At 42.3% G+C, this 25,708-nt stretch overlaps 1 protein-coding gene and 1 long non-coding RNA gene across 3 annotated transcripts; one reads left to right on the plus strand and one right to left on the minus strand.

The window, feature by feature from the left end:
- The first annotated feature begins 11,210 nt into the window (after nt 1–11,210).
- LOC133391378 (uncharacterized) lies at nt 11,211–13,649 on the plus strand. The gene is made up of 7 exons (XR_009764883.1): nt 11,211–11,399; nt 11,494–11,775; nt 11,849–12,251; nt 12,324–12,626; nt 12,723–12,973; nt 13,168–13,443; nt 13,535–13,649. It is a non-coding gene; the product is annotated as an uncharacterized LOC133391378 (long non-coding RNA).
- A 3,828-nt stretch (nt 13,650–17,477) lies between these two features.
- LOC133391534 (uncharacterized) lies at nt 17,478–19,461 on the minus strand. 2 transcript variants are annotated; one of them, XM_061646390.1, is made up of 2 exons: nt 18,994–19,461; nt 17,478–18,936 (listed from the first exon to the last, which is right to left on the minus strand). In XM_061646390.1, the coding sequence occupies exons 1-2, from the start codon at nt 19,202–19,204 to the stop codon at nt 17,750–17,752; spliced, it is 1,398 nt and encodes a 465-aa protein (XP_061502374.1). In that variant the 5' UTR covers nt 19,205–19,461; the 3' UTR covers nt 17,478–17,749. The 2 variants fall into 2 exon arrangements, with proteins under 2 accessions (XP_061502374.1, XP_061502375.1); XM_061646391.1 differs by lacking the exon at nt 18,994–19,461 and having other exon boundaries at nt 17,478–18,985.
- Nucleotides 19,462–25,708: the final 6,247 nt, after the last annotated feature.

Here is a 25,708-nt window from a genome sequence, read left to right on the forward strand (position 1 = left end):
TTCATACGATCGATTCCTGGATGACCACGGTGCATCATTTCTAGCACCCGCCGATGCTGCGACGCAGGAATCACTAACCGCTCTCCAAAACAAATACAATTCTCAATTGTTGAAAGGGACTCTTGTTTCGCGTAGAAGTATTTCAATTCCGCATTATCTATATTCTTTGGCCACCTACTTTGTATGTAGTTATACACGACCTGAAGCAAAGGGTCGTTATGCGACTCGCGCGCTACATGTGCAAATGCCAGCGGTAAACTGTTCGCTGCATTTTTCATAAGGGCTCCGACATCATTATCTAGTTCAATACTGGCAATTATAAAATCTTGTTCCGGTTTTTCATGTTTATCCATCAACCGGGATAGCACATCTGCATTTCCGAACTTCTCAGTTGGTACGTACTCTATTTCAAAATCATAAAGAAGTAATGTCAAAGCGAAACGCTGTAGACGGTTTGCGGTATATACAGGTGTTGAGGAACCCGTATTCCGTTTAGCATACGTGCGCGAGAGAGAGAGAAGGAGAGAGAGAGGGAACTTAATCGTTATCGCCGTGCGCTGCTCAACGAGAGAGCGCTACGCGCTGACCGAGAGAATTCTTATCAGCTTCATCAGTCGTGCTCTGAACTCTGCCCCGATAAGTCGCGTTCTGAACTCTGACCCGATCAGTAGCGTTCTGATCCCCGTACCAACAAGTAGCGTTCTGATCCCCATACCAAACAGTCGCGTTCTGAACTCTGACCCGATCAGTAGCGTTCTGATCCCCGTACCAACAAGTCGCGTTTTGATCTCAGACCCAAAAAGTTGCGTTCTGACCAATCTGTTCTAAAGTGAAATAAACTTGTGAATTAACAACATCTTACAAACATATACAGTGTTCGGACAATTAAAAGTGCATATCACATCTAACCTCAAATCCCCCACAACAGGTATACCCTTTTTCGAACCAAAGATTCGGAGCAATGGTTGATGGTCTGTTTGTAGAAGAAAATGTCGTCCAAACAGCATACGGTGAAATTTAGTGACGGCAAAAATAATCGCTAGCCCTTCACGATCAGGTTGGCTATAACGCTGCTCAGCTGCTGTAAGTGCTCGCGATGCGTGTTGGACTACTTTTATCTTTCCATCCGGCCACCTATGCGATATAGTACCTCCTAATCCAATCGATGAAGCGTCTGCCGAAACAATTATGTCGAGCCGTGGGTTATAATGCGTTAATAACAAATCTGAAGATAAAATCTTCTTGAATTGCTCAAAGGCATGCCGACATTGTGGCGTCCAGCAAAAAACCTTTCCTTCTTTGAGCAAATCATCAAGAGGATGTCGCAGCATTCGCATATTATGGACAAATTTGCCGTAAAAATTTATGGCTCCTAGGAATGACCGCACTCCCGGCACATCAGTAGGGGGCAGCAATTTTAAAATGGCCTTAATCTTGTCCGGATCTGGACGTAACCCTTTTCCATCTAATAGATGGCCCAAGTATTTAATCTGGGATTTATAAAAATTGCACTTACTTGCGCGTATGGTAAATCCATAATCTTGCAGCTTCTCCAAAACCGCTCGCAGGTTGCCATTATGGGTTGCCATGTCCTTGCCTCCAACTACGATGTCGTCCATATATGCTGCGACTCCATCCAAGCCAGCTAACATTGTGTCGATTAACTGCTGGAACGCTCCCGGCGCTGCCTTGACTCCGGGTGGTAAACGGTTATATCGGAATAAACCTCGATGCGTGTTGACCGTTAAAAGTCCGCGATGACTTTCATCTACTTCTACATGCAAAAATGCATCAGAGAGGTCAATCTGGCTAAACACAACACAATTACTCAAGTTGGCAAAAATTTCCTCGGGTAATGGCAGTGGGTACTGGTGCGCCATTAGAGCATTATTCAAACCCGTTGAATAATCTCCGCAGATCCTGATGGTTCCATTCGCCTTGCGTACCACTTCAATAAGTGCTGCCCAATCCGAATATTCCACTCGTGTAATAATGCCATCATTTTCCAGCCTCAGAAGCTCATCGTCGACTGCTTGCAACATCGCATACGCTACTGGTCGCTTGGGTCTGAACACTGGTGTCACTCCTACTTTCAGCATCAACTTCACACAACCTTTCGTACATCGCCCTAGCTTCGACAAAAATAATGCAGGAAAAGCTTTTTGCAGGGTCTTCGTATTCTCGCTTGCTTCTACGACATTTATCTCACTGCATATTGATGCCAAAGGAACATTCCAAAGACCAAATGTGTCCATTAAATCCGCTCCCAGCAACATTAGGTCAGCTTCTGTCACCCGTATTGTACAACACTTGCATTGCTGGCCAATTGTTATATCACATTGGAACTCGCCCAAAATGTGTAAAGGATCACCAGACGCCGTCCTCGCTTTCACGCTTGCAGGAATTAATGCAGGGCTACCGATTGCGTGCCACTGCTTGCTCGAAATTATTATTATTATTATTATTATTTATTAATCTTCAACGGGCCGTATGGCCTAATTAAGATGTAACAGTTCAAAAAAAAAATACATAGCAAAAACAAGATTTGCATCGCAATTCACTGCGGCCACGGCAAAAGCCGGAGACGTTCCTTGAAGCACTGAGTTGAGATGTCGAAGTCGAAGCAATCCGAGACAGTGTTGAAGACAGCCGACATGCGGAACATAGGGTCTGACCGACCAGCACTGGAACGGGGTTGAGCGAGCCGTAGAGTTTCTCTAGACCTAAGTGTTCGGGATGGTGCATAGATATCGACTCGATGCAACAAAGGCGATGAGTCGATAGAGCCATTTAGCAATCCAGCGATGAAAGAACACTGTGCATTGCGTCTTCTAACCGAAAGAGGTTCAAGGCCTAGAAGACGGCACCGCGCAGCATACGGAGGAAGATTATTGCGATCCTGCCAGGGAAGTAGGCGTAGGGCATATCTCGTGAGCTTACGTTGAATCGCCTCAAGTCGAGCAATTGAAGAAGCGGTAGTTGGGCTCCAGACTACGCACGAATATTCCAGAACCGAACGAACGATACAGTTGTACACAGCTTTGATGCACATGGGGTTGCGGAATTCATTAGTTGTCCGGATAACCACGCCAAGTAATTGATTTCCTCTGGCTACAACGTCATCGATATGCTGTTTAAAGTTCAAACTAGAGTCAAGCAGAACGCCCAGGTCTTTGGCATGATTCTGTCGATTAAGTGCAGTGCCGTCCATGAAGTAGGTCCCAGTCACTGGGCTCCTGCATCGACTAAAAGACACACAGTAGCATTTCTCGATGCAGATAGTCAGTCCATTACGCTTGCACCACGAACAGAAAATTTCGATGCAGTCTTGCAGGAATGTACAATCGAACCTGTGTTGTGAATAGGCGCAAAAATTTTTGCGTCGTCGGCAAACAGACTGATACTGTCGGGAGGTAAAGCGAGGGTAACATCGTTGATAAACAATATGAAGAGAAGCGGGCCAATATTGCTTCCTTGTGGCACACCCGAGCTGCTGACTATTTCTTTGGACATGTGCTTTTCAATTTTCACGATGTATGTGCGATTAATTAGGTACGACTTAAGCCACTGTACGAGCGGGCTGGGAACTCCTAGCTTATCGAGTTTAGCGAGAAGAATTGCGTGCGGAAGAGAGTCGAATGCTGCTTTTAGATCTGTATAAATTGCATCGACTTGAGCTCCGGCATCAATTTGACTAGTGCAATAGGTTACAAATTCAACCAGGTTCGTGGTAGTCGACTTTTTTGGCACGAATCCATGTTGATACGGACTTAGGTAGCTGCGGCATGCATGTAGCAGATTTTTGTATATCACTAGTTCGAACACCTTGGCAATGGCACACAAAGATGTAATACCCAGGTAGTTGATGGCATCTGTCCTGTCGCCCTTTTTGTAAATAGGAACCATCCAAGATTTCCTCCATGTTTTGGGAAAGTAGCCATTGGCTAGCGATGCATTGAACAATTTTGCAAGGATAGGTGCTACTGTTTGACAGCGTTTCAGCACGGTAGAAGGAATTCCGTCGGGTCCAGGAGCGAAGGAAGGCTTTAGTTGCGCTAGGGCAGATAAAACGATCTCACTGTCGATGAAAGGAGTGCTCATGTTAATTGCTCCAGCCGGAGTGTTGACGAGAGCAGCATCAATGGTATCGGTATCATTCATGGCCGGTGAAAAGCAATCTGCGAAGCGATCCGCGAAGAGATTGCACATTTCATTAGTGTTGGCACTTGTTGCTCCTTTGTACGTAATGGATTTCGGTGTATGCGTGGATTTTGTTTTGCTGTTGTAGAAGCGCCAAAACGAGTCAGGCCACCTGCAGCGGTTACGTTGAATTTTACTCAAATATCTGCGATATCGAAACCTGTTATAGCTGCAGTATAAAGAGTGCGTGTCAAAGTAGATCGAGCAAGATCTTTGGCAGCGGCGCGTTTGGTAGTGACGATAAGCAGCTCTTTTTACACGTTTGAGTCGTTTGAGTGTGCGGTCCGCCCAGGGGGGGTTAGGTTTAGGACGCTGAACTGGGACGCATACAACAAAGGCTTGCAGCATGAAGGACGAGAATGAACATACTGCTTCGTCAAGTGAAATAAAATTGGAACAATGAAAGCTATTGTTAAACATTGATATCATGTCGTTCAGTTTCACATAGTCAGCTTTAGCAAAGTTATAACGATAAAATGCGGTTGTCGTCGAGTTTTGTCGAGTCGTCGAATTGCGTCGGGTCGACGAGTTAATACGTATATTGAAGTCTAACGCCGGATGGTAGGAGTCAAGAGGTACAAGCGGAACAACACTTGGAAAGACAGGCGAACACAATTTAGCTGCAGCATTGTTAGCGTAGAGCAGGTCAAGCATGCGTCCGTGCGAATTATTGATGTGATTAAGTTGCACTAATCCGTTAAATTTAAATCCATCCACAAAGGTGTTGTTGGCCAGTGACCGCGCAGTTGGTTCATAGTGCGTGATTGATGAGTATGCTGGCGAGGACGAAGGATCAGCTGTGGACCAGCTTATGCTAGGCTGATTGAAATCGCCAATAACAAACAGCAGATCCGAAGGCTTCAGTGTGAGAGTGAAGCTGCTGATACAATCATGTAGAGAGCGAAGAGTCGATATCTCGGAGCTAAGCTGCGGTGGAATGTATACTACCATGACGTAGAGATGTGCGTTATTGCAGGCGACGCGCACACAAATATACTCGAGAGAACGATCACGGGAAGGTAATTCTATCGACTCGTATGCGTTAGAAACGGCTAGCAAAACACCACCACCGCGAGAGCTAGAGCCGCTGAGAGAGCGATCACAGCGGTAAACAGAGAAGTTGTTGTTGAAGAGAAGAGCAGATGGAATGTTGTCAACAAGCCAAGTTTCCGTGAGGGCGATGAGATCGAAGTCAGCCTCCGATACAGCTAAGTGAAATTCTTTTGTTTTAGTACGCAAACCTCTAACGTTTTGATAATAGCAGCTTAAATACTCAGCGGTAGCGTTGTCATTGTGGCGGTTGGATAAAGCGGGTATACGGTAAGTCAATTGAGCTGCGTTATCAGAGCATGAGGCTTGGCGTGTTTGTTGCGTGCAATGAGCGGAACTTCGTCTAGTTGAGAAAAAAGCGATCGATTGTAGACTGGTGTAGGTGCGGAGATGAAGCACGGTGGTTTTGGGGCGGTCCAGAAACAAGTGTTGAGTTGGGTGCTTCCAAGGTATCATTCACCGGGGGGTAACACTGTTGTGATGATGTTGTTTCAGGACCAGGTGGAGTAGATGTGCGTGCGGCTAAACGTTGAGTCGTTGTTGGTGTGCGTGTGGTGTAGCGGTGTTCAGTACTAGTAGCTGGTGTGCGTGTTGTAAAGCGGTTTCGGGTGGCTATAGGAGATGAGGTTTGGTGGTCGTGTTGACGGGATTGAAAAAAACTCACGTACACCGATACCGACGGGCCAGGTGGATGGTGTGAGTGCCGCATCTCGAAGGATAGCCGGGACCCTCACTTTGAATGAAAGCCAATTCATGCTGTCCACACTAACCCCTCTTCTCAGCAGGCAATACGCTATAACGTCATCGGTGGCTAAGCGACGCTTTACAGAAGCGACCACTTGTTCCACAGTGACGGCCGTTGATAAGCGGGATAGGCGGATCCAGATCCTATCTGTGAATGGCTCACGAGGTGCAGCTTGAAGCGGTGATGATAACGGATCGGTTCCCGCCAGTTCATGCGGTTGTGTAGGTGCCGGCTGGACGGCAATCGTGGTGTTGGTGTATGCTTTTAGCGATGACGCTGCACAAATGATGTTGCCGCGACTGTTTACAATTTTGTTTACAGCAGGAGATGCCGAATCCTCGATTATACGCCTCCGCTTTCTACCAGTAGCTGGTCGAGGATCAGAGTTCCGATTGTGAGGCGTGGATGCAGTTTGAAGGAGGGTAAAACCACTGCGAACTTCGGCGACAATAGGCTCAACGAGCTTGCCAATAGCTGCTACAGCTGAGTTGAGGGCGGCTTGGAAACCGACCTGGGCGCCTATTTCTTTTACCGAACGGCAGCGCGGATTTTTAAGCATGTTAGTGCAGCCAATGCAGCTCCAGTGCAGGTCGACATTGGACAATACTGCGTCAATCAGCTCGGGGGGCAATTTGCAACAGCCGCGGTGGAACGTAGCGTCACAATATGCACAACTGATGATGCAGCCGGTGGCCTCTAGCGGTTCAGCACACGAGAAGCAAATAGCCGCCATCGCGAAATCACGCGTAATCACAGCACAACACTGCTAAGCCGAGCAGGAAAAAACAGCAGGAAACCACAGTTGTGATGCAACTAAACAATTCGCCAAGACGAAGCGATGATGTTAAACAGTTTAATAGTCCGTAGAAAAGGCAACAATGCGATGCGACGCAGAAAACACAAGAGAATTATTGAAAAATCACGGAGCGCGACGGAAATGCGGCCGAACAATTAAACGTCAAACGTCAAACGTCAAACGATTATGCTTATATCGGCTCCGGTATCTACCATCATCGGGATTTGGGTGTTATTCAAAAATAAATTTACACGGCCACGGCTAGCACTATTCACCCTATTCACGATCACCTATTTCACGTATCGCTTCATTCTATTGGCCCATCTCAAAGCTGACTCGCAGTACACTCTTCTGCCATATCCGTTACCGTTTTATCGCTTTTCTCCTCTAGTCGGTTTAGGAGCCTTATGCGAATCTCGGAATAACTGTCGTCTTTCAGACCACATACAAAAATTAGACATTTTAGTTCCTCTTCAGATAACTTTCCCAGCTCGGATTCTATAACAGCCTTGTTCACGTGGCACGAGTAAGTCATGTAGTCTTCTTCCTGCAATTTACACATCTGCAAGCATCGGTACCGTTTGGCGATGACGGATTCAGGAGAACCGAATAATTTTATCAGCTTGCCAGTCGTCGATCTAAAATCGAAATCATTTAGTTTAGCTGGAAGAATGTGACTTACATATCGCTCGTGTTCCGCTGCACCCAGCTTCCGCAACAAAAGACGCACTCGCGCGGCATCGTCCAGACGTTCCGCATCCCTTTCGAAGAGATCTTCGTATCGCACAAACCAAGCACTGAATGTAACAGCATCCTCCGGATCATAGTGGAACTCTTGTATGTGTTTTGCTAGGGCATCAATAATGTGTTCATTTCCCACAGGTTGTCGCGATCCAATTGAAGCTAGAACTTTAGTAATTAGCTGCTCCTGCTGTTGCAAAAAGGACTGTTGTTGCTGATGAAGAATTTCCTGCTGCTGCTTAAATATGTCTTGGATGAAGGCATTCGTGTCCAACGGTAAATTGATGACGGTTCGCTGGCTTGGGTCATGGCTGCTCCGCGATGGCGATGGTTCACCATTTCGTTCCATCAGGTCAAAGACACGGATCCTCCGTTTACACAGAAAACGGGTAAAATAGAAATCGAAATCGATAAAATCACGGGTAACAGCTCGCCAGAATTATTCTCGTCGCCACTTTTGTATCTTCGATCTACAACAATAACTTTTATTAATATAATGTAATATTTTACACACGGACCAAACGATACGTCCTTTGCCTTAGCCGGTCGGGAGAGAAGAGAACGATCCCAACCAACCAAACCGAGCTCTTTCGAAGCAAATCCTTCGTGATGAGCGAGAAAGCATGTCACGCATCTCACGTGTTGCCATGCGAACAGATGTGCGTGTAGATGTGTGAGTGCGCGGAGAAAAATTGATGGATGACGAATGGAGGAAGGGGAGGAGCTTCACTCTGTCGAAGCATCTGAAGGGGGGCCGAACGCTCTCTTCACATTTTGCGAAGAATCAGTTTAACTCAAACGCTTGGCAAAGAGGATATACTACTTTGAGGCACTAAATATTTCAGGCAATGGAGTCTTGGTCTATTAGCATTAGTATAAATTATTTCCCTTACCCCATTTATGAATTAATTTAAAGGAATAAACATTAATCTGAGTAAAATTTCAAAAGTCACTTTTAGCAAAAAACTTTTTCCAAATGTGTTTTGAAATTCTGAATCGATCTTGTAAAGACGGTTTTTTCATACAATGCGTACTTTTTAAGATATTTGGAAAAGTACGGTTCTTAGGGTGCGCGGATGATATACTAGCAATGCTATTACAATGAAATGCTATTCCGCTCTATAAAATTTTCAGCTGAGCGATTTGGTCTGTTTACGTTAGAACCGCTCCATTATTATTGCGCCTTTTACGTCCTCACGCGCGAATTCACAAATAGTTAAAGTGTTAGGCCCGCTTGTGATGAACAGTAGATTCACCTGCTACCATGTTTCAATTCTCTGATTAAATCGCACGTAATAAATAAATCGAATATCTCTCCTTCCAATTTCAATTAAAAACACATAACCACTGCACATAAGGTAGGAAGATAGATGAGAGGAGGAGGAGGAGGAGGGGCTATAAACACGTACGTAAATAAAAGGGGGCAGGGCGCGCGTGTGAGCGAGAAAGCGGCAGCATACGAGAGATTTTTTTCTTTCTCTTTTGTAGCATTTTGGCTAAACACCCCCCGGCAGGCAATTGACGTTTCATACTACGGCGAGGGGTGTTGAAACGCATGGAAGAGCAGGAAGAAACACGGACGAGCGGTGATGAACTGCAACTGTGTGCGTGCAACAGCACCAAACGGCATGTGACGACGTACAGTGTGCTGATGTGTGTGTGTAATTTTAGGCAGCGAAGATGGATCGAGGTTATGTTTACAAAGTGAAAGAGTTTGATGCAGAAGCGTCTTTGTGATAAACATGTATTTTAGTTGCATATTTTCAGTGTTAATGTTTGTAATGTGAACTTAAAAGTAATGATCAATGGTGCTATTCACTTGTGTGCTGTTGGTGAATATTGAAGCGTTGAAATATTGAAGCTTCCTATGTTAGTTTGTTGTGCTTAGTGTGAAGCAAAAATGTGTGCTAAAGTGTTATAAATTAGAAATATTTATACGTATCCGTCTAATGTTCGGTTGTACCCATCTAATTTTCCATATTTTTTGGTGTCCTTATCGTTTACCAGGAGAAAAAGATTGGAGGTTAGATACGTGCAGCTATTTCGCCTCCGCAGGAAGGTATGTCCGAAGACACACAAATCCGATGCACCTCGTATGCACCCAGCGGATTTCATGCGAAGGATATTGGAAAGCCATCAAAGAAGTGGGCATGATGGTAAGGAAACTTTGATTATTTTTACTTTTAGATTTCTTATCCTTATTTTTGTTTACAACAACTTTGGATCGTCGGCGCGGGCCTTATGGGAACTGCGCGGTCAGAGCAACAACCGGATGAGCATTTCGTTCCAGGTGGAAATTATATCAAGTTTGGGAATTGAAGAGAGTTGTAAACAATCGATGGTAACATTTATATATAGCTTATGAATGCATGTGTTTATCTAACTATTCACTAAATCGTTTATTTATTAATTTGAGCATTAGCGCTCCATCGACGTATGTTGTTTGTTGTTCTTTTAAGAAAATTGCTCCAACGGAACAGCTTATCCCGGCCTTTCTCGGGTTTAGTTGCTGTTGTTTGACCCCGACGATTGACACCAGAGGTTGCTATGGTCGTATTGTCGTCGTGTAATCGTGTTATTGCTGTTAACGCATTTTGTTTATATCTATTAAGATGCAACAGCATTATTTATTTTCCGGAATATCGTTAGCGTTGTTCCTCCTCGGTCAAACGGTTGACAATACAATAAAGTACTATAAATGATAGAACACGATGGCTGTTAGTAATTTGCAAAATGATACCAACAGCCATTTTACATTTTTTATCTTAAATAAGCATTGCCCCTGAAAGCTACCAAAGCAAATGTGTATTACTTACCACTAGCTATGTGATAGGTACAATAAAAGGTACAATTTTTCATTTAATTTGTAAAATTAGAAAAGAATAGATCAAAGGTGATTGATAAATATAGTATCAATAGGACATTGCGATTAATAAAAATGGAAAAGCAATGTGTTTATCAATAAATAATATGTAATGTATGTAATATGTATAAACAGCAACTATAAATAGGTAGAGCAATTTAGCCAAATAAATATATGTTTATTTTTTCCTTCTATGGCAGCTTGTTTTAACATTTCCCTGCATGTTTACTCTTGCCGGTGCATGTGTCAGTTTTCTTTTTAAATATTCTTTATCATATTCTATATCTACGTCTATTCCCACGTGGTTTGTGGCGATAGACTTAAATAAGCACTGTATTTGGATAGTTACTAAAAGCTATTTTTGTCCTGACGATCCTTCCCAGCTACACCGTGCAAGAAAAGTCTTATCAAACATCACGTCTAAAGCCTTATGCATCCTGTTGTTGGCATCCTGGCTGCTGATATCTGCATCTATTATTTAAGTATAACTGCAAAATGCAAAATCATCTCCAGCTATTTTTGCTAAAAATGTATCAAACTGTTGTTCATTTCCAATTTTTTAAATTGCTAAACTCTCCGCATTTCTCCTTATACCCTTCATAGGATTCAGTATTGTGGGCTGCTCATTTAAAATCACCATTATCTGTGCGCTGCGTGCATCTATTTTCATTAACAGCATCCGACAACGAAGGCAGCAGCTTCCAGAATACTCTGTAGAAGTAATTGAAAGGACTGCTTGATTTGCTCCTGCTGCAGCCTGGTGTTCATCGTCGGTGATCATCATTATTGGCGACGAAGGCAGCACAGGTTCGTACACCAAAAACGTAGCAGAACTCGTAAACGGTTTCTGATCACTTTTCCTGGTTATATTTTCAGGCAAATTTATTACAACAGGACCATTTGCTCGTTCAGTCGTTATGTACGATGTACCGGCGCTTGTCGATGGCACTTGGTTACCACCGTCATCTATCTTGCCTGGCGGACGGATGTGGCTAGGAACACAGGTAAAAGATTGCTCAGACATAGCAGTACTCGTTGATGGTTTTTGAACATTAACGCTGATTATTTTGGCTGGTGTACGACTCACAATACAAACAGATCCTCTAGCAGCCGCTATCACCGATGCAGAAGCACTGGTGTGTAATTGTTGTCTTACAACAGCGGACATCATACCACGCTGATTCTTCGGAGCATGAACTTCGACAAGCGATGCAATCGATGGTACTGCAGAACCCGCCAATGTCTGTTGTCTACCGATCTTCATGCCTGATTCCTGCGGTAGAGCATCAGCAACCGGTACCACTGATGGTGCAGCAGTACTAGTTGATGGTTGCTGTCCATGTTGCTGGCCTAACGGACGGAATGGTGCAGGAACACCAGGTAATGTTGACCGATGATGATTACCATCACCGGCATTCGAGACCAGCGCTGATACTTCATCCGTTACCTTCAGATGTTCAACAACACGGACTGGCATTCTTTGTTGACTCGCGCTGACCGGCCACTGAAACCACCGATGGCACTGCACTTGTCGTCGGAAGTTGTTCAACAACACGGCCTGGTACATCTGACTGACGAAGCTACTTATCACATACCAGCGTTTTATGTCCCCATTCTTGGTGTTTCCGGGTTACTCGCCAACGCGCTGTAGTCGGATCATACTGCACCTGTCCTGCTTCGATTAATGCCTCCCCAAAGACAAAATTAGAGCACGCGTTCTTATTCCTCATCTTCCGGCGCCGTTTGGAGAATGTGGGAGTCACTGCTTTATAAAAACCACCGGTCTACCACAAACTGGAAACAGCGGAAAACCCCGTGGGTCACCGGTCACCATGCTAAATTGAAGCAAAGTTGAAGTAAGTCTGACAGTATCTAAAGTAATAGAAAGACAGTTTGATAAATTAACATTGTTTTATTTTTCATTTCAGCTAATCTGCCGTACGAAATAGCAAAATAAATATTTCATTTTAATGTTTTATTAAGCTAAACCGACATTATATTTTTCATCTAAAACGTTTTCGATGTGTTTTTTTTCTCATCATGTTTAGGCGACGTATATCAGATCGCAACTGCTAATAATTTCGTCGTCTGAGGCGGACTGTTATTGAGGTACCAAATCTTCAGTGATGATGAATGCGTTCACGCTTCTACGAGCCGCTAATTGGCGGTATCCAGATCATCGTCGTACTGTTAGCTTACCTAAGCTACCGAAATTAGCGACGGTGTAAAGTGTAAGAGAAAGACAAATCGACGATATAATTAAAATTAATGGTTTACATGGATTGCGCTCCACTAACAATATTTTTCTCTTATATTGTCTATTTCAGCTGTGCTGTGAGAATTACAGCTGGCTCTCACAACCGTCCGGAAGTCGCAGTGATTTGGTAACATCAAGATCATCACCATCGCACGAAGCGCAGCATATTGACGCAAGCCCAAGCGGACAGCAACCACCTGCAGCAAACGTACGCCGAACGAATGGTCGTGGTAGATGCGTTAGGATGCTGAAAATGCTAGCACAGATGTTTGGGCCACAGAGGTGACGTTCCGAGATTGTAAAAACATGCCGGGCCCACAGGTACGCAACAACCGCGCCCAAATCTATGGCATAGTATAGCTCGTCCGCTAGCACCGGTTACACTGGTGCGGGTAGGAAGCGTGCAAATGAAAAAAATCTGTAAAAATATTCCCCTTATTCCTTTGCACATACAAGAAACGATCACGAATGATCAGCATGAAATGCACTTGAATGATATTATTCTTTTTCTTTAGTTTCAGATAAACCGTTCTCATCAATGCCATACCATGTACGGTCGGCTAGTTACACTTCATCACGAAGGACAATCACATCTGGGTGACGGAATGCTGCCAAAACGATGAAGCTGGCTTAGTCCACGATGACGACGCAACTCCTGCACGTTCGTCGTCATACTATCATTTCAACTGGAGGCACTGGAGGCATACTATCATTTGTTTAGGCGGCTACAACAAATTGTTTGAACATGTTCAATGAAACAAACATGTTGTTTTGGCTTCTCACAATTACTGGTAAAGTATTGCATTCTCTACGCTTTATTTATATGAAACGCAAATAACTTTTTTTACTTATTCTATATTTTATTTTTTAATTTAATTATAGGTGAATGCTGGAAATCTCCGTGATAGCCGTTTTCGTGCGCTGAATTAGGTTTGTATGAAAAATAGTGTATTTTTAGAATATTTAATTATCAATAAAATAACGGTCGATTTGAAAATTAGCTGTGTTGATATACAACCCGAATGAAAGAAATACACGGATAAACGAATGTAAACAATACACGAAAGAACGGGAGGTCCGTTTCATCCGTACCCCCCCACGCCCAATCATGTCTTCCGTTGGGCGCCTGAGCCATGCACGGTTGGGCGCCCGTTTCTCCTCCTCCGGCGCCGTCAGTTTAGCTGTCAATTGCCTGCCGGGCCGAGCCTAACTTCGGTAGGAACTGCCTATCAAAGTTGATACACCTTCGGTAGAGAACTTCTATCGAAGGTATATCGAAGCAAATTTACTTCGAAAGAGCACGGTTTGGTTGGTTGGGATCTCTCTATCCCGAACAGCGTCGATCGTGCTTTCACGCATACGGTCGCCTAACATCGGGCGCATGACGAACTCTGTCAAGGCTTGTACAGGGTGGCTCCCAACAGTAACTTTTCCGTCCAGATTGGTGGTTCGAAATACGTTCGACTGTGTGTTTCGAAATTCTTGAAGGAAGGTATTTAGTGTATCTTCAATATTTGAAACCTTCTTTATGGTATCGGACAGATTCTCTACTAAGTTTGAAATATTCTGTTCTATGCTGAGTGCGGCTATCATGAATTCTTCTTTCGGCCTTTTCGGTTGATCACAAATTGAGTCGATTGGAACGGACCATAACTTGAAGAGTTCAATCCATTCGATCCCTAGTAGGTTTAAGTTACCTGTTGTAGTGACAAAACATCTGCCGTTGTGGTTTTTGCTATTCATGTTGACGTTGCACTGAAATTCGCCTGCTAGATGGAGTTGTTTTCCAGATGCAGTTATAGCTTGGATCGTCGCTGGATGGATGTTCGGTGTACCCAACTTTTTCTATGTTTGCTGCGAAATCACCGTTATATCACTAGCTGTGTCGAGCTGTAGTTTTACTGTAATGCCGTTGATAGTTGTAGGAATACATTTTCGGTTGCTTTTTGAGTGTTGAGTAATGTGATTCACAATATAGACACCTCTGGAATGCCTCTGAAATTTTTTTTGTTCACTTGATGGTTGTTGTGTTGATATCTTCGTATCTATATATCTTCTCCTCCTCGGCGGATTCTTATTTCGGGAAACATTCGCAGTATCCTTCTTTGTGTATCCAATACGATTGTATTTTTTACATTGGTGTGTCGAGTATTGGCAATCTCGAACATAGTGCATTTGACCGCACTGCCAATATGGTCTGCGAGGTTGATCTGATGGTCTTGACTCTTGATACCGCTGGCGATACTGTTCGTGATGGTGATGTCTCGTCTTTTTGTGCAGAGCGTTTACCGTTGTGAATGAGCTTGGCTGTTGCTCAATGATGGAGATATCCGCTTTCAAATTGACGAGTCTTTGGTAATCGTCAACCAAATTCTGCAGTGTAATGGGTGCATCTGCAGTTTCGGCATCAATGCGTGATAGTAGTTTGGCGTATGTCTGCGTACCCAAGCGCCACAGATTAAGCTTAAAAGACTGGAAAATTGAATATCCATAGAAAAAAATGAAAGCTCCACAGCTTCATTGGTTTGATCAATAGATGGCGTATTAAAACTGATTATTATATTGCTATCCTTTTCTTGCAATGTGTTTCGACAAGTTTCATCTTAGGCAGCGGTCTAATCTTGTTGCGCGCAACATTGTTGCTCGGCAACATATCGCTGAGGTGGTCTATGAATGTTGCTGGCAACATTTCGCTTTGACATTGTTTAGCGTAAAAAAATTGCCAATCAACAGCTCAGAGTTTATTTTTTATCATTCACTTATTGAATGAAGTGTTGAAAAAACAAAATATACACCAAAAAATGTATTATAAATGCTTAAAATCCAAATTTAGCGGATGTCAACAAAACGCACACTGCTGCTGTGTCATTTCATACATCCGATTACCATGGCCAAGGTAAATAGAAAATGTTGCCAGACAAAAATCAAATTGGTTTGATTTTGGCCGGCAACAAAGTTGCGCTAGCTGTCAAAATCCATACATTTTGCCAGCAACAATGTTGCGCGCAACAAGATTAGACGAGTGCCTTATCATGACCTATATAGCCTTCTGACTTTCCGAGCAAAAATCTATATAAATGGTCGTGTAGTCAGATACGTGGGTATCAACACCAACGACCATTACTCAAATCTCACTTGCTTCAGTGCTGGTGGTTTACATTGGAGTTTAGTATTTAAACAATCGTATCGCCGTTCTAGTTCTAGCGATGCATAACTTCAATGCAAAACCATACAACAGTACAGAGGAAATGAGAAAGCTCTCCTCCAAGCGAGGAAGCTCAACTGGTTGGGTATCCCACAAACAGATGGCGCCACCAGCTTTTTTGCTATTTTTAGAATGCATGAGTCGTTTGCCGTCTGCTAAACGAAGTCTTTCTATATTCCGTTTAGGTAGAGTGCTTGAGTCGTTTAGAAGCCGTTTAGTGGTCGTTTAGTGGATTTGTGGCACTTGGGTAGGTTTGACCTTTTGATCCATAAATTGTTATGTTTGATACCTTTTACTTTTTATTCATCACACTTATAAACGTACAACAATAAATAGAACATAAATGACACAAACAATACACTTTAAAATATAAAGGTACGGTGGCCGCGCGCCAGCCGCACCGAGCGCCCCTGCCGAGAGCTCCTGCTCGATCGGCTCGCAAACACACTCTGATTGTGCGCTCAGCCTTGCGCTGCTTAGTGTGTGCGACAGTGTGTGTGACACACTGTCGTCCTCCCCCTACCAGCCAAAATCATTATTAGATGTCTAATAGAAAGCCCAATAGACAAAGACTGTCTGTCTAATAGGCATCTATAAGGTGTACGAATGGAAGTAATTATTAGACAGTAAATGTCAAATCGAAAATTAAACACCCGGTGAAAAAAGTTCGTGGTACGTAGCGGCAGCTGAAAAAAATCTGGAACGTTCCAGATTGCGGAACGTTCCTATTTTATCAACTCGCCTCTGCCCCTTGCTGCGTTTCATTTGCCATTGTTTGTCTGTGCTATGAGGTAGCCATCTTGCATGTGCCCGCGTTCTTAGGCGTGCTGGGGAGTTTGGACTATTTACACTTGTGGAAAGGTATGTGTAGCTTGATAGGGATTCATATAACTGTACTGTACTTACTTTTTATAATTCCCGTGCAGATCTGAGTGTTGATCGTGGTACGGTGTTGTGCCAGATGGTGCCTTTCCTGTAACGAATAGAGAACACAGACACAGAAAAGGCGTAAAAGCGTGACAAAATGGAATTCAATCTAGAACAAAACGACAACATCGAAGCTATTCGGCAAATGTTTAACATAATGATAAGTGAAATTAGCAGTTTAAGGGAGGATGTAAGGCTTTTAACAACTCAAGTCAACTTATTAACCAATAACATACGGCCATCGGAAACCACCCGTAGAACAGTTTTATCGATAAATTTTGTCAAAATCTCGTCCGAAGAACAGCTTGTAAATTTCAACAGGGATCTTCTCGAGGAATCTTACCGCATAAAAATTCAGGATTGGTTGGGCAATGCTGTAACTGAAACCTTGTCAAATAATAGAATGTTGCAAGCTTTGGACTTTATTTTCGAGAAAAGTTTTTTGTGTAGTTGCAGTTGGACAGGGCTTTCCACAGTAAACATTTCAAAAGTAGCCATGCGAACCTATAGAAATGTAATTAACCTATTCAAGCACATTGCTTGTACTAGAACAGTAGAAGCCGATGATGCGATGGTAGCTGATTTTTTTAAAAATAAGCTAAGGCATGCTAAAGAACGGATGGCAGCAAAAGGAATCCGCAAATCGAGCTGCCATACAGTACAAAAGCGTTTGTAAAACTACGTAATGCGTGAATTAGATAGGAAGAATAATGAAGAAATAGAGTATGCTAAAAGCACAGGATGTACAACGTACGTCTCATAGAATTTAAACCTAATGTTTATTAATTATGAAATATGAAATTATTTTCAACGTTAATTTTGATCTTCCAATTTACTTGAACTTAAATAAATAAGATGAATTTCAAACACATAGATTGTTACGAAAATGTTTTTTTTTATTATCCGTAAAGAGCGACATCTTATTAAACAAGTAGTGAGTTTAACTTAATTCAACATAGGATCTATTATCCGATAAGAGTATGGAGAAGTGGGCTGAAGATAAAAGTGTTTGGGTTATCTGTTCCTGCTGCTACTAATTTGCACATAACATCACTTGCTTTAAGCGTAACTGTTCCTATTGCTAAATCTTTTATGCTCCCTTCATATATGAGTAAATCTAAGGAGGAGCATGGAGAATCAAACGCTTCTTCTACAACAGCCATGTTTTGTGCAAAAACGGTTATTTCGGAATTCTGTTCAATGGCGCCCAAAAATTTATAAACACTATGGTCCTTACTTACAAACCACTGGTTTTTGAATTCCTTGCATAGGACGAAGTCTTTTCTCAAATGCAACATAGTTTGATTTTTCTTTATTCCTAGCCTTGGATAATTCGTTTTCTCGTGTTTATCTAATGACTCAAATTGTATCAATTCTGATATTCGATTGATAACTTGTTCTAAATCGTTACTACGGCCTCTAAGCATTTTCTTTAAAAGTTGGAGTGAATTTTCGAAAGGATAGGTCGATATAGTGTTTAAAGGGCCAAAATTATGTACATCGTCATAAACATGAATTAAATTATGTATATTGCTCGTTACAAATTGTTTTCCATAAATTGTTTGAAAATCTAAAACAAACGTTTCTAGCATTGTTTTAGCTGATTTCCATTTCGAATAGTGATATTTGCTGCTCAATATGGTAATTGCGGAAAACAATAACAAGAAGTGTTTGAAAGCATGAGCTGGAAGAAATTTCCTCAATATTGGAATGCTTGTGTACCGAAGGAACGTGTAAAATTCTGAGGCTTTCCAATGTCCAAGACAATCTATACCTCTCATTTTCCTTCGAATTTCTGAAGGAAGTTTCATTTTCCTAAGCATGTCTGATATTATATGACCTACATTTGACCAATTTGTTTTTAGTCCTAGGGTTTGATCTTTCCAACCATTTAAAAGTTTCCGCAAAACGCCGAATTCAATGAGATGTAGAGTATCTGCTATTATTATAGCGTCTATGATGTTTAAATTCTTTATGCGTAATAGAGGCGAATCATATTTATGATGTTTTCCGTACTTCCTTCTGCGAAACAGCCTATCAATTCTTTTTGGTGCATGTAAATCATTAAACACCATTGTTTTCGATAGCTCACTAAATTCTCCATGGCATGTACATTTTAAACAACCATGCTTGGCATTGAAATAAGCTACTCCTGCAATAAAACAAAAAGTTAGTTAGCATTTATCATGGAAAGGATGTTGTAACTTACCTTTAATAAACGCACGAGCCGGAGAATCAGCGATAATTGCTCGTAGTTTTACTTTTATTTTTTTTCCATTTATCATTATTCCATCTTCTTGGACTTTGTTAATGTCTTCAACAAAAGGATTTAAAAATTCTTCTATACTGCCTGGCTTTGAAGAACCACAAAAGATAGCCACGATCATCACTGGGATGTCTGGCAATTCATGTATATTCATCAATATAGGCTAGTGTTGGGAAAAAGAGCACAATTAGGTGTGCTGTGCGCACACGCACGCACATCTCAGTGTGCGGTGCACATTTCGCACTGTGCGCGCACTCCGCACTGTGCGCGCACTCCGCACTGTGCGCGCACTCCGCACTGTGCGCGCACTCCGCACTGTGCGCGCACTCCGCACTGTGCGCGCACTCCGCACTGTGCGCGCACTCCGCACTTTTCGCACAGTGCGAGCACACTTCGCACGGTGCGCGCACTTTTCGCACTTTTCGCACACTCCGCACAGTGCGCGCACTTTTCGCACAGTGCGAGCACAGTCCGGACTTTTCGCACACTTCGCACAGTGCGAGCACAGTCCGGACTTTTCGCACACTCCGCACAGTGCGCGCACTTGTCGCACAGTGCGAGCACACTCCGCACTTTTCGCACACCCCGCACAGTGCGAGCACAGTCCGGACTTTTCGCACACTTCGCACATTGCGAGCACACTCCGCACTTTTCGCACACTTCGTACAGTGCAAGCTTCACTTGCTTCACTTTGCACTGTGCGACCATGGTGGTACGCACACAAAGCAACCAATGACAAATCATTAGAGAGAGAGAGAGAGAGAAAGATAGAGAGAGAGATAAAGAGAGGGAAGAGAGAGAGAGAGAGAGAGATAGAGGGAGAGAGATAAAGAGAGAGACAGATAAAGAGAAAGCGAGATAAAGAGAGAGACAGAGAGAGAGAGAGAGAGAGCGAGAGAGAGAGAAAGAGAGTGAAAGATAGAGAGATAAAGAGAGGGAGAGAGAGAGAGAGAAAGAGAGTGAGAGATAGAGAGAGATAGAGAGAGATAGAGAGAGATAGAGAGAGATAAAGAGAGAGAGAGTGAGAGAGAGATAGAGAGAGATAAAGAGAGAGAGAGAGAGAGAGAGAGAGAGAGAGAGGTAGAGAGAGATAGAGGGAGAGAGATAAAGAGAGAGAGATAAAGAGAGAGCGAGATAAAGAGAGAGAGAGCGAGAGAGAGAGAGCGAGAGAGAGAGAGGTAGAGAGAGTGAGAGATAGAGAGAGAGAGATAAAGAAAGGGAGAGAGAGAGAGAGAGAGAGAGAAAGAGAGTGAGAGAGAGAGAGACCTAGTTTTCAATATCTGTAAGCATTTCAACATACATTTATATGTTACTTTAAAGCAATGCATAGGGCAGTATTATTTAGGTTGTCAGCAAGAAACAATAATAGAAAAATCCCGTCATCATTCTCCAGAAGACCGCTTTATAAGCAGGCTTTTTTTTATTCATTCCTTGTAGTCATGTTTGTAGTTTTATTCATGTTTGTGTATTCATTGTTTTGTTGAAATCATTTATATACAGTTTTTTATCCACTTTAGTTTGTTTTATTTTGTTTTACAAACAACATTTTGTCTAGCTTGCTGGGTTTCAAGCGATTTCTTTTACTAGTCTCTATGTCTCCTGCTTTGGAAAATATACGCTCGCAAGGAACTGAGGTAGCTGGGATACATAACACCCGAAGCATGATTTGGTATATTTTTGGGTATTCTAATTTGTGTAGCTTCCACCATTCCAAAGGATCGTCGTTTCTATGTGCCAAAGGTTCTGCTACGTAATTATCCATTTCTTTTTGGTTTGACGTACGTGCATGAAGTATGGTTTGTGGGTGAACTACGTTCAAATCAAATTCTTCCCAGATATTATCTTTTGAACTTTCTGACGCTATCACTACCGGCTCGGAAATATTTTCTTCGTTATTATTGCTATCTAATTCAATTGCATCCATTTCAATCAAAATATTATCGCAACACTCCTTAAATAAATTTGCATTTGAAAATCCCTTTTGCTTAAATCTCGGATCAAGGACCGTAGCTCTGGACATTATATTAGTATTGTCATAATCAAATCGAAGTTTCAATCCTGCTATCAGCTCTTTTAAAAATTTTTGAATTTGTGGCAAAAAAGTGTTGTTAAGCATCATGTGATCTAGTCTATTAAATAATAATGTATCTAAAACACGTACTTTTGAGAGTGTCACATTTTTTTCAGCAGATATTTCCTTGGTTAAAACATCGAAGACTTTTAAAATAATGCAAGATTGCTCCATAATGGTCCAATCGTTTTCAATGAGCTTTGATTCTGCTCCTAGAAGAGCGAGAGCAGAAACGATTGGCTCTTTGTTGGCTCTGAACCGGTCCAACATGAAGTAAATGGAGCTCCAGCGTGTGGATACATCTTGTATGAGCTTCAGTTCTTTATAGTTTAGATTTTTCTGCACTTCATTTAGCTTGTACAACGCAGTCGAACTCTTTTTGAAATATTTCACTATTTTTCTCACTTTAGTAACGGTCGTTTCGATGGTGTCGTTAATCGCATCTTTAACTACGAGATTAAGAGTATGTGCGTAGCACGGAACGTGCTGGATTTCCAATAGGTTTATGGCTTTTATCATGTTTGGCGCATTGTCGGTTACAACACAGCACACTTTATCTAAAATCGCGAACCTATCCATCACACTTTTCAACCATAGTGCAATGTTTTCTGATGTATGCCGTTCCGTAAATTCTTCACACTCTAATAGATAAGATTTTAAATTAGTACTGTCGTTGACGAAATGTACCGTTGCAGCTAGAAAATTTGTGCCATTTAAACCCGTCCAGCCATCCGATGTTAAACAGACTGCTTTGGAATTCTTAAAATCCGTTTTAACCTTGTCCAATACATTATCGTACTGCTTATTAAGCATTGCATTGCTGAACGTTTTTCTGTTAGGCAGAACGTAACTGGGACAAATGGTACGGAAAAGTTCCTTAAAATCTTCTGCTTCTAGTAAGTAGAATGGTAGAGCATGGTTGCAAAAAATCTTCAGCAATTGTTCATCAATGTTTGTTTTTGAGGCAGCACTTAGGGGTTTAAAAACATCTACGTAGTCGCTTACTGACTTTTGTATCTGTTTTTCTCCACCTGTATTTTGATTTGGTTGTATTGATTTGCTGGAAGAAGCAGAGTTTACTGGTTGGCTAACAAATGTTTAATTTGTTTAATTTGTTTATTACTCGTTCAATGGATAACAATGGATCCGTGTGAATGTTCTTAAGTCTAATATTAGATTAAAATAAGTAGTAAGATCATCTTAATAATTCGCTTCTAAGGCAGTTTTTAAAGGATTGCACTGAGGTTCCAAAATCAAACAAATGACGAACTTCGTTAAACACCCTAATCATGGAGTTGAGGGGGTCTCTAGATCCATATCCAGTTCGACTACGGTTCAGGGCAAGTAACGGACGAGAGCGAAGCTGAACAGCAGGCGCGTAAAAGTTTAACTGCTGGAGTAGGGAAGGACAGTCGATGTTATTTTGCAGTAAACCAGCCACAAATAGTTGTTGTGCGGTACGGCGTCGGATGTGGAGCGGTTGCAGTCCGAGGAGCAGAAGTCGCGATTCATAAGGTGGTAACTGACTGCCAGGTGGCCAAGGTAACAAGCGTGTTGCGTATCGGGATAAGCGACGCTGTATCGATTCCATTCTCTCAGAAAGTCTTTGGGTTGAGGGCTTCCAGACGACACAGGCGTATTCGAGTACCGGGCGGATAATACCACAGTATAACGCTTTGATGCAGACTGGGTCTTTGAAATCTCTTGTTATCCGAAACAACATGCCAAGCAATTGATTACCTCGGGTAATCACCTCCTCTGTTTGCTGGTCAAATGACAGCTTTGAATCAAGTATGACTCCGAGATCCTTCATAGTATTAGTGCGTTCTATTGGTAAACCGTCAACTGTGTAGCTGGTATTCTTAATTTCTCGTGCGCGTGTGAATGAAATGACTCGGCATTTTTCAATGCAGAGGCTCAGGCGGTTTCGATTGCACCATTGGTGAAAATCGAGAAGGTATTGTTGTAGCTCGGAGTGGTCTGTGTCATTTTTTATCGTCATGTAGATTTTAATGTCATCTGCATACATTAAATGATTCGCTGCTGGTACTACATACGATAGGTCGTTGATGAACAGTACGAACAGTAGCGGACCCAGGTTGCTACCTTGTGGCACACCAGATGATGCAATGAAAGACCTTGAATGGCACCGTGAGAAAGATACAGCATACGATCGATTGACAAGGTACGATTCTAACCAGCATATTAAATTTCGCCCAAGTCCCAACTTGTTCATCTTGGCTAAAAGGATGTTGTGATCGATGCTATCAAAAGCAGCCTTTAAATCCATATAAACTGCATCTGTTTGAATCCTGCTATCCATGTTACGGAGACATTGTGATGTAAAGTCAACAAGGTTAGTAATCGTCGACCGCTTTGGAACGAAACCGTGTTGTTGAGGGCTAATATAGTGATATGAAGCCGTGAGTAAACTTGTTTGGATCACTTTCTCAAAAACTTTGGCTCCAGCACTGAGTGATGTTATGCCTCTATAGTTGGCTGCATCTTCCTTGTCACCTTTTTTAAATATGGGGACTATCCATGAACTCTACCAAATAGAGGGGAATTCTCCTTGTTGCAGCGAAAAATTAAAAATTTTGGTGAAGATCGGCGCAATGGACTCACAGCATCGGCTGAGAATGATGGCAGGAATACCATCTGGGCCGGGACTAGCTTTGGGCTTGACTGCTTTGAGCACATTTAGAACAGATTCTTGCGATATATTAGTTAAATTAAGGTCGATGACATCATTAGGAGTATTAATTAAAGCGTTGTCGGGTGTTTCTTTGAAAAATGTCGCTTTAAAGTAAACGGGGAACTGCCACTAATTGTTAACAAATCTTTGCAAATTTTACACCTGTATTTGTTTGCAGCAGCAGTGTGACGTTCAAAATGACTCCAAATATCACATCGCGTTGTCTTCGAATCCATTGTTTGTCAGCTGCAAATCAAGAGAAATAAACTTAGTCAATCACTAGTTAATGCTAATTATTTGGTCTGGCAACCAAAGTCACGCACAACACTCTACACAACGCGTGCAATTTCCATTTAGGCTAATACGTTTGATATCGCTTTATACACTAATACTACTAATACGCACCTTGTTTAATGGACTAAATATCATTACACTCCAACTAATAGTACTTTTGATAATTTTACTTTGATGTTCAATGATTAAACGTATTTCACACTTTCACCGCGGTAGGCTTCCGTTTGATTCGAAGATCACATCTGATATGAGAATTTATAGTTCGATGTCTGGTTATTTATACTCTGGGAAAAAACTCACACAAAATTCCTCGGACTTATTTTCCTAAAACTTCGACTGTGTCGGAAATCATATGCTATGTACCAGAACGAGAAAGCATGCCTGTTTTGTTTTCTGGATTGTGCAAGCGTAATCTTTCTGGACCTGTTAGTGTAGCGTAGTGTACGTGTACGTAGTGTGTGAATGTGTACGCGATAGTCTTATGTCATTTGCACAGCTGCTGGTAAACAAAAGAATCAGACTAGGCAAAATTATCACATTGATTCCGGAGTATAACGACCAATGTTCAAAATTTTCTACAAATATTGGACAAACGGCTCCAAAGGCGTAGCTGACCCCGACCAGTGTCAGCTTTTTCTGTTAGAGTTCATTTACTCAGCCATCGGGTTTGTCTAACAGTGGATGAACTTGGCGGTCACCAGACCTCTTCAAACCCCCCCCCCCTTTCGCCCGCCCATCTACGATGGCTATTATTGGTCCCAACAGAAAGCATGTGTAGATCCCTGCAAATATTGGAAACTCCATCGATTTGACATACACCTGTTTCGAATCTTTTAAAGGGTATAGAAAATATTTTTTAAATCTAAGAGCCCCCTTCTACGCTGCACTTCATTCCTCGCTCTTCTTTTCCACCCTTTTACGCATGGCAAAAGCGCCCCTACTAGCAATGAGAATGAAAAAGTGTGCGACTTTCAGGCGAGGGGCATGTAGAAGCATGGGGAGACGGTTGGAAATTCGCGGAATTGCACGGAGGCGCGAGCGTGTTTTGGTTTCTACACAGTTTTTGCACTCACACAATTACACATGTGTGAATGTGTTCGCTCACTTTCAGCCTGCGCGCTCAGTTTGGTTTTCTCGCAGCGGCATGCGGGTATCGGTGTCTCGCTCGCACTAGTGCAGCGAGTGTTCCTCTGTGCGCTCCCTTTCTTGCCACCACACGAAATCGTCAGTTCAGCTTAAGCGTTCGCCGTGAAAGTCCGCGCGTGTTAGCCTAAGTCCCGGGCGTTCGAAGTTTCGCTAAGTGTTGAAGTGTTGTGCACATTGAAATGAAGCTGCGCTTTTCTTTCACCATTTAACTTAAATGTGTGATTTGCGCTGCTTTATTTCAATGTTTTTTTTTTGTTGTATTGAACATCAACAACGGGATCCACGCAGTTAGACGGCTATTTGAAATACGACGATTTTTTTTATATAATGAATGTGTGTGGTTTGAAGCAAGATTGTGTGAAGCTATGTATTTTATTTAAATGTGCTTTTATTTTCAATAAAAGTGATAAAATATAAACCGAGTTTGATGTGTTTAAGTTTTTGTTTTGATT

Source organism: Anopheles gambiae, chromosome 2 (assembly GCF_943734735.2).
Source record: "Anopheles gambiae chromosome 2, idAnoGambNW_F1_1, whole genome shotgun sequence".
In the NCBI taxonomy this organism is placed as follows: Eukaryota; Metazoa; Arthropoda; class Insecta; order Diptera; family Culicidae; genus Anopheles; species Anopheles gambiae.